This window comes from Puma concolor, chromosome B2, assembly GCF_028749965.1.
Source record: "Puma concolor isolate L17-30 chromosome B2, mPumCon1.1.hap2, whole genome shotgun sequence".
NCBI lineage: Eukaryota > Metazoa > Chordata > Mammalia > Carnivora > Felidae > Puma > Puma concolor.
The window spans coordinates 122,557,200-122,567,115 of record NC_141671.1 but is presented as its reverse complement, the minus strand read 5'-3'; the positions used below and the strand labels follow the sequence as shown (position 1 = coordinate 122,567,115).

The window sequence follows — 9,916 nt, the reverse complement described above, 5'->3', positions numbered from 1 at the left end:
GCCTGGCCACTTGCAGCATGTTCCCATTCCTCACCTTGCTTCAATGGTTCCAGCTGTCTCGACCCGGGTCTGTCCCTGCTGAGGTCAGATGGATAAAACTACGACAACAATAACACAGGCTTCACGGAGACAGAAGAAGGTGCATGAATGAATATCCTTACTTTGGATAGACAGAAGAAAAATGTTCTCTTTCCTCTTCTTAAGAGCCAGTTGAGTGCTTGAGCCAAGCATGGGGACGACATATGTTGCCAGACGTGGTAATAAGCTGTGGTAGTAGATTTTATTTACGAAAGCAGCCGGTCCTCTGAATTTGGAAAATACGCTTGTCATTTGTAAGACTCTAGCGCAAGTGTAAAAAATGATGTGTTATTCCATCTTTTTTCCAGAGCCCACTCTAATGTCTCCTCCACTTTAACCCCTAATGTTTCCATCTGATGTACATGCAACTTCATGAGCCAAATAGGAAGGTTTTATAGATGTGTTTGGCATTATTTTTAATTTCTCTTCACATACACGTTATTACTGCCCACTTTCATGAAACAGTTTATTCACCATAACATATATTTTAATGAAAGCCCTATTTTGGGGGTACATGAATCTGTCCAAGAACAAGCGACTAAATCACCTGTCAATCTGTTGTCGAGCTCCTGCTCAAATAGGTCTTCTTTGGCAAATAAATTGGAAATGCCATGTTTGTTTCCAAGTAGACATAAGGCGGCAATGACTTGTAGAAAAGACACCAATGAGAAGTTCACAGAGGCATCTGAATTGCCTCAGGGTTGTTAATCCAGATATAGTATTATTTATCGTTACTGGAAACTGGGGTAAGGCAGGAGATGGGAAGGCAGGATATTAAGTCAACTGGTAATCCCAAATAATTTCCCATGATGCACACTGTACGTACACATTCTGCATTCCTGCCATCATTTCTAGCTTTCACTAATGCTGTCTCAAGGTCGCACAAGTGGCAAATCTTGTTTAAATGACTAACGGACATGATCCGATGAAATTACTTAGGATTCTATTGACTGCTTTCAGAGTGATTCAGTTATGACCCGACAAGGTGTCTCACAACCAACCAGAAAGTCACTACAAGTCCAACATGCCACTGGACAAGTCTACTTTGAGGCCCACCACACCTCCAAAGTAACACTTCCAATCACCGGACTCAGTATCTTCCTCCAATAACTAGCTACCAGAATCCTTTTTTCTTTTGTGTTTCTCATCTCTGTGAATGGCACTGCATCAATCCAATTTCCCAAACCAGAAATCCAGAGATAAGGCTGGATTTGCCTGAGGGCATGAGAAGAAGCAGGAGCAACTGATAAAGGCTAATGATCCTTAGCATGGTAAGCTCTTCAATCTGTGTACTTGTGTCCATACTCAAGGCCATCACCTAACTCAGGAATCTATCGGTAACTCTCTGAGACCCTGTGCCAGCCTCGCAGATCCCCTATTCTCCACTGTAGGGCCAGAGGGACTGTCACCCACTGCAAATCCAGACACATCCTGTTTACAAACCTTTCATTTGACACCTACTGATCGTATGATAAAATCGAAATGTGTACTGAAAATAAAATGGTGGATTGAAATCCTCATGATCTGGCCCTTGGTTATTTTCCAGTCTCATTTCTTATTATCCCCTCCCTTCACTCTGTGTTCCAGAAACAGTAATTATTTGCAATAGTTCTCTGACCACACCATTCTACTTTTCTCTCTTACCTACATTCTTCTATATTTCCCACTTTGTCTAGATGCTTCCAATCCCTTTTCCCTGGCCTGCCTTTTCCATTTTGTCCTTGGCGTTCTAGCTTGGAAATCATCTTCTCCAGGAATCTTCCCTTTGAGGGCTGGTTAAGTGCCTCAGCAAACTATTTGCCATGTACCATATGGCACCCATTGGAGCCCCCCCCTTCACTCGCACAGGGTCCTCAGAGTCCTCCCCCCACCCCCACCGTATCTACCTGCCTAAGAGCCTGAGGGTCAACAGTGTGATGAGTTCAGAGTCAGCCCTGCCCTGTGGTTCTGTGGAGACTAATTTACTCGGTGTCTCTTTCACCGCCTCCAACACTTACTCTCATTCAGGGCTGTGTATTTTCACCAAAGGCTTCCCAGAGAACTAGACTGACATCATCATTACAGTCACCCACCAGATATAACAATCTAAGATTTTATGACTACAAAGACAACACGGTACCCTTTAGGCCCAGAAACAGTGTTTCCCACAAGCCTCGGTCAAGAAGTATTTTATAAGGAGAGAAAATGATATTCTAGCTTGCATAGGGCAATCTGCTTTGTCAGATATGAGCACATGGTATTTGGACATTTTTCAAATTGTATGTTAACACAGTTCTGGAAGGTTCTCTGAATGAGGGGCAGGCATTTCAAGACCAAACTTGAAAACTTTTCCCCATGGTGCTCTGAAGAACCATCTTTGTTTACGACAGTACATCCTCAGAATGGACTGAGGCCTGGTCAGCTTTGAGAAGTTTTTGAGTCGTGGCCCATGAATGAGAATATATGTTCTTTTACACTACTGTATCCAATAATTAATTTAAAGAGTGCGTATCATACACAGATGTTAAGTAAAGGTTCTCTTTTGCTAGCTAAGCGAAATCATACATTTCTCTTTCTTTCTTTTTTTTGTTCCTGGAACTCGGAATCACAAACCACAGACAGACCTTGCAAACAGATCTAAGTTTTACGTGATATTTTCTGGCTTTAAGTAATTAAAATCAACTAAAGCTACTGATGTTGCATATTATTATTATTTAATAAAAGACTAATGGGGGCAGAGGAAGCAATTACTGATTCACTACAAACTTTTTTTTTTTCTTTTCAGATCATTCTCCATTCACGCTAACTCTTTTTCCAAATACATCTTTGCTTATGGCCATCCTTGCTCTTTATTTTCATGAATTATTAGTCCAGCAGATACTCCATGTAAGTGGTAAAAATTTATCAACCAAACTTAACTGCGCATTTTCTCTTTTTAATTCTAGTCCAACATTTTAACATCTCTTTAATTTCAGACCATGATCATGGTAAGTGTTTTCCTATGGTTTACACATTCCTTCAACAACTATTTCTTTTGAGTATCTACTTTCTGCCAGATACTTTCCTAGATCCTGGTAATATAGAAGTGAGCAAACCACAATAAGATAAAAATCACTGCCCTCGCAGAGCACACATTCTAGTGGGTGAGTCATCAGATACAAAAGATAAACTATGTGCCATGTTGGATAACGGGAAGTCTAAGGAGGAAGTAGTATTTGACGGTAAAGCAGGGAAAGGATAGAAATGCTGGGGGCCACGTGCAATTTTAGAGAGAGGACCTCCTCAATTTGGCCGTGAACCTTTTTTTTTTTTTCAACCTTTATTTATTTTTGGGACAGAGAGAGACAGAGCATGAACGGGGGAGGGGCAGAGAGAGAGGGAGACACAGAATCGGAAACAGGCTCCAGGCTCTGAGCCATCAGCCCAGAGCCTGACGCAGGGCTCGAACTCCCGGACCGCGAGATCGTGACCTGGCTGAAGTCGGATGCCTAACCGACTGCGCCACCGAGGCGCCCCTGGCCGTGAACCTTTTAAAAAAACTCGTGAATGAGGCCGTCTGAAATTTCTCTTCCGTTTGCATTTGAACAACAGATTTGCAAATAAATCAGTACCACACACAAGGTAATAAAGCTGTTAAAAGGTGTTTAAGAAATACACTCCTATCACTCTGGGGAAGCTACTTATAAAGGACACCCCATATTCATCTTAAAAAAAAAAAACAACAACAAACAAAACCGTGCTTTAAATACTCTAAAAGGCACTGCTTTGTCATTAGCAAATGGCAACTACTTTCTGCATAACACAGGAATGTAACTGCTTCTATGTAACAACCAAAGCAACTCACAGCCTTTCCCTTCACCAGCCCACTTTCTGTCTTGATGAGTGACCTTCTGCCTTGTTACATCTCAGCTCGCTTTAAATGCAAACTACATAATCTAGGCACAAGCAAGGGAAGGTGAGAATACACCAAGAAACCCAAGTATAGATTTCACGTTATTTAGAATCGAGCTAAAGCCACACAACAAAGACTCTACAACCTGGGAGGGTGAAGAAAATGAAAACGTTTCCAAAGGTATTTATTGAGACATAGTAAAGATGTACATATTTTTACAGGCTTTTAATATTAATTTACATTTCTTTAAATTATGTAGGCCCCGATAATCTATACTTTACTAATACATAACAGAAACCCTTGAGCTGGACTGTGAGATTTCCAAAATGCCACCATAGTTGCGAGTCAAGATGCAACTTTGGTGCGTGATGCTTCAATTTGTTTCTGAAGGAAACACTGAAGGCCATATTCACTGAGAAGATAGGCTCATCACAGACAAATTTGCTTAAAAGAACAAAGACAAAACAAAACCCAGCAACTTCAGACTGGAGCATGCTCTTCACGCTATTTTGAATCTTAGCTCACCAGAGACTAAGAAAAAAAAAAAAAAAGCACGTTTAGAGGGTTATCTACTTTTTGTGTGCCAAATGCATGGCTCTAAAATCTACTTTTTGCCTCGGAATTTGACTTACAAACTTTCGTAGGGGTGTAGTGACTTAATCTTGTATGCTATATTACTATAGTCAGGCCACCTGCTTTTCTATTTTTCAGGTGCAACCCAAGGTGGTTACCTTCCCTGGTGATAAACCAACTTGTGTACATGTAGTAGCCGAAAATTCCTTTCAGTGACCAAATTACTTTTCAAATTGGTTTACAGTAAGGCACAATAGTCCATGTCAACAGAAAGTGGGAATTTCCAAAAGGGGTTGTCCTTCCTGTTTGCTTGTTGGCTTATTTTTGTTTGTTTGTTTTTGTAGATCAGAAAGCTAGAGGATCTTCTGCTCCTAGCATAGGAAGGGCAGAGTTCTAGACTGAGCATGCTCAAAGTTGCACGACACGCTGCGAGCTCGGCCACGTTGGCTTGTGCGCCATTATTGTGCCAAACTGTTCTCTGTCAACCTAGCTTCTAGGTTTTATGCTTGCAGTCTCTTCTGAACACACTATCAGGGGAGAAGATGTGTGTGGGGAACAGCACTAGGTGATGTAATTGGTGACCCTCCCTTTGCCCTGTGAAGGGGTATTCCTCTCTGTACCTGCTGGTTTAGCAGCATTAGAAGCCTTGCTTGTTTGATATGGAAAAAGAATGAAAAATCTAGGTATAATGCCGCAATTCTATCATTTAAAGAAACTGGCGATAAAGATGATTTCGTTTTATTCACAGTAATAAATATTTAAAGTTTTAGTGCACAAAACATAATTATTGATAGCCAGTGCAGCTCTTTGATTTTTTTAAACTGCTATTTTCAAGCTAAAGGCCAATATAAATGTAAGATTATTATTAGTATTATTATCATTATCATTATTATTAAAAGTCTTGCAACCTTACTTTATCTGCACCAGTACCTGGGGCAGAGAGAGCCAAAAGTTACAAAATTTAAAGAATATGTTGAAGGTTCGCATGATGAAATCACAGCCTTACAATCTGCAACATTGGATCTCAAGCTCTTTCTGTCCGATGGAAGTATGGCCTCGGCATTCAGTAAAGAAATACGGGTTTATAGCCTGCAAAATGAAACCACATTTCCATAGTGAATGCTGCGATCAGTGTGCAAAGCACTGATCTCTGGGAGCCACCGAAGCGATCACGGACCAGCCTCTGGTTAGGGGCGCTGCCTATGGACTGGACTCCTGGTTCCACATTATGACATTTTAAACACAGAACTGCAGGTGCACACCCCATTCAAACATTCCTAGATCTTGAAGTCTTAAATTCCCACAAGGGAAATCATGTCATACGAAATGACAGGAGAACCTGTATCGTGTTCCTAACGTGGGCTACACACCACGAAAAAAAAAAAAAACACATGCACACACGACGATGACAGGTTCTCCTTGCAATGAATGCAGGTCATTGTGCAGAAACAGTGCAGGCAGAAATGAAGGTGCAGGGGTCTCTAAGGGAGAGAAACTGGACTGACGCATTAAGACAGAGAACCAGATACTACTTCACTGCTGCAATTTCGATCTTGCTCCCAAGATCTGGCTCACTTGCCAATTTATTTTATGATGATATTCTAGGTAAAATTTTCATCGATTCACTCCTTCCTTTAGAAACCATCTGGGCATTCGCCTTCCGCCACGGAAGACCTTTCGTTTTTGCCACGGCATCAGGAATGAATGCACTTAGCTTGACGTCAAGCCATAGTTCGCTCGACGTGAATTCTAAGCCATGTTCACGGCTTCTCCTAAGAAAGTTTGGGTACTATTTGCTTATGATTTTAATGAGACTATTTTCCTCTACACGACTTACACATATCGGAAGGTCAAACGCAAAATAATGTTAAGTAGTCATGAATATGGCTCTTACTTTTCTCCAGGAGAACTGTAGAAAGGGTACTCGAGACTTCAACATACATTTCACTTTCTAAGTAAAGGTCCCACAGTCTTTCTCAAACCTTCTGCTTACGGTTGGATGCACAAGTAGTTGCCTCATATAATTATTGGAATTATTAAGAACCCAAATAAAACACAAGCTTTCTTTTATTATCATTGTTTTCTTATTGCAACAAATACTCAGTTTCTTGCTGATGCAGTATTAAGCTTTTGATAGCTTGAATTTTAAATTTGGTCATCTTAAGAATGATCACAAAGGTTTTTTTTTTTTTTTTTTTTTCATTATCTACAGATTTTAACCAAAGTTACATTGTAACACACAAACGCTGTCTTGTCTTTAAGGCACAACACATCAGTATGAACATTCTGTTTGCCAAACTTAAAAAAGAGACATTTCAGACTCCCATTTCCACCCCCCGCTTACCCCCTTCCCCCCCCCAACAAATGAAAGAAAAATTGCATCCACTTTCAAAGTCAGCTGCTAATAAAGTCACAGTAAATTATTTTCATCAATAATTTACACAAATTACAGGTCTAGATAGGATTGTCCTTATACAGTCTGAGTGCATTCCAATTCAGATTTTCTGGGCTAGGTAGGCTAAAGTCAGATTCAAACCTCAGGGCTGAGAAGATCTCCCATTTTGAGGAATGTTGTTGAGCACCACCTTGTCGGACGGAGCACGTGTTGGTACTTTGCCAGGGTAAGAGTTCTTTGCTAAAGCTGTTAATTCCAGTTAGGACTTGTTCGGTGTGTACCAGCAACCTCCACAGATTTTTTTTTTTTTTTTAAACATTAAAGTGTTGTAAATATAAGACCATAGAGCTTCCTTTCTGTAGCACTAAAGTTTAACTTCCATTCAGCAATCTGAATTCTTCATTCTGGAACTGTCATTCCAAATATGATTTCATCCTTTAAGACAATTTATATGTGTAAAAGCCAGAGGCATTGAATCACACATAAAAATTCAGTGTACTTGAAATATATATATATAAAAAAAAATGGATCTCCAGCTAGAGAACACAGTTACAAATACTCTAATTCCAGTGCTTGATGTAGAGCCAAGAGGTCTGAGTGACTTGAAATCCTCCAAAAGGGCATGTTGTGCTGTGTGTTGACAGAGGGAGGTACGGGGGAGAGAAGGGGAAGGAATGGAGAGAAATCGTAACTATTGTCTCAACGAAGCAACAGTAGACACAGAAACGTGTGGTTCACCCACATTCAAGGGAGGCATGATTGTATTTGAAGGCTCGGTAACATCAGTATCATACTGTCTTCAAATAAGAGAGAAATAGATCTGAACTGGATTTGAATATTTATAAAAGCAAATACTGAAATTTCTGAAGTGGTTTAGTATTTATTCTGGAACGTATCATTACCAAGATTAGCATCTGGGGGTGCAAGCTGAGCATCAAAATCCTCCCTGGCTGAGGGGACGCGATTTTTAACCACAACACTCCTTAGGGTTCCCCTCTCAGTTAGAAACAAAATTTTGACAATGACACACTTCCTAAGTCCCAGGCTTTTTATCTATTTGAGAGGAAGAGGGTGAATTCTTTTGTATGTAAAAAATAATTTGAAGCTGGACTACGTAAGGTAGAAAACAATGCAGGGATAATCAATCTTCTTCCTTGTCTCGGGTAAGTAATAACTTAAGCAGGTAGCATTGACTTAACTTACTTCATGGTGTGGGACTGAGAGAAATTTCGCACTCCGGCATCCATTCACAATAGGAGCGATATGTACCCGAAGGAACAATAATGGGCTCTTGTGGGGAAAATATGCTTAGACATTACAATGGTTTGTGGCTCTCCAAAGATATACCAGGATACGGTATATGTGTGGTAAATTTCATGACAAAATGTGATTAGAAAAAAAAATGTTGAAAAATTCGCCATTATGGACAATAATGAAAACAAAGAAATAATGCACTATAGCAATTAACAAAGTCAAGCATTACTTGTAATTTTGGGCTGATGGCACCTTATAGAATATATATGCATGGGATATATATCTATATATACAATGGAAATAAATATATCCATATATATAAAACAGGGAAAATATTTTAGTATAAAAGTTAAACATTCAACTAATAATCACTATTGTTATAATTCTTTGCTGTCCAATATGGTAGCCACCAACCCTATGTATCTAGTGAGCACTTGAAATATGGCAAGTCCTGTCCAAAATGCATACTGAATTTCAAAGACTTAGAATACAAACATCACATTAGTAATTATTACATTTGTTAGGTGTCGAGTCAGTAATATTTTACGCATAGTGGGCTAAAGTATATTACTAAAATTAATTCTACCTGTCTCTTTTTACTTTTCTTTTTTTTTAAATGCAGATTCCAGAAAACTGAAAAGTACAATAATGGCTCACATTATATATTCCTATGGGGGAGTGCGGTTATATGTTCTTAAACTTTCAACTTTCTGCTAAAATTTGCAAAACAAAGCATGTTTCTAGGTCCAATGAAAGCACAGCTATTCACGTAAAGTAACATTTTGTTTTTCCATTCAGCTCAGATCTATTTATAGTAACGACATAGTACTTAGTACTTTGTATTTCTGCGCATGCGGTAACAGCCACATCCAAAGAAAAGCATGCATCCTGGATACTAGAGGAACCAGCCACCTGTGTTTCAAAACAGAGCTGTAAGCCTTCACCATCACCAAAACTGCACCTACATAAACAACCATTTGGAAGTAGCATTCTAACCCAGGTTCTCATCCACTTGGAGTCAGGCCTTTTTCCCCTGAAGTTTCAGGTGTAAAGCAGAGGGGAGGACAACTGTTGGGTCACATCCTGTTTTTCACACCACGGGCAAACGGTGTAGACTCTCTACATTTTCATTTTCAAAGGCATATAACATTCCTGGTTTGGAAAAGCGAATTTTATTAGCCCTGACCTAGACAGATGTGAATTTCGCGTAAGCTGCAAGAGTTGCAAAATGTGTGCGGCAGTGGCTGCATTGACTACTTGTTGTGTGTTAATTCTGGTGCCAACATGAAAAATCGAAACAAGATGGACTCAGGCCATTGACAAACTCCAGAAGTTATTTCAACTGTGTGCAACGAGGGGGATTCTATGTAGCGGTCCACACTGAAAGTGGTGTTTCTTGAGGCTGCATCCCTGGCCTTCTACAGAACGTCCTTTGGGGGGGGGGGGGCAGGGTGCGGTCTGGGGTCACTGACACGGCTAATTGAGACCGAGAGCTCTGCGGGCGTCAGAGCCTGCACCAACTCTCTCAAGGTTATGGAAAAGCAGGAGATTTTTCAATTACGGCTTCCAATACTTGACCAAACCTTCTAAAGTAGAAGTTCCTTCTTCACTTTGCTTGATTTGAATGATCTACAAACATAAATCACGTTTTTTATCTTTCTAGTATAGCTATAAATTTTCTTAAGCCCTCTCCCTCCTGTTTTTCGAAAACAGACATCAGGTGAACACAGCAGCACATACAAGTG

The 9,916-nt window shown here is 40.1% G+C and overlaps 1 protein-coding gene across 20 annotated transcripts in view; it reads right to left on the bottom strand.

Annotated features, from left to right (window-relative positions):
• Positions 1–6,882: 6,882 nt before the first annotated feature.
• EYA4 (EYA transcriptional coactivator and phosphatase 4) overlaps positions 6,883–9,916 on the bottom strand; it is a 317,460-nt gene continuing 314,426 nt past the window's right edge. For all 20 annotated transcript variants that reach the window (XM_086707889.1, XM_086707888.1, XM_086707893.1 and 17 more), the window contains one exon: positions 6,883–7,547. In XM_086707889.1, coding sequence (XP_086564015.1) covers positions 7,467–7,547 — 81 coding nt within the window. In that variant the 3' untranslated portion in view covers positions 6,883–7,466. The remainder of the gene's footprint in view (positions 7,548–9,916) is intronic.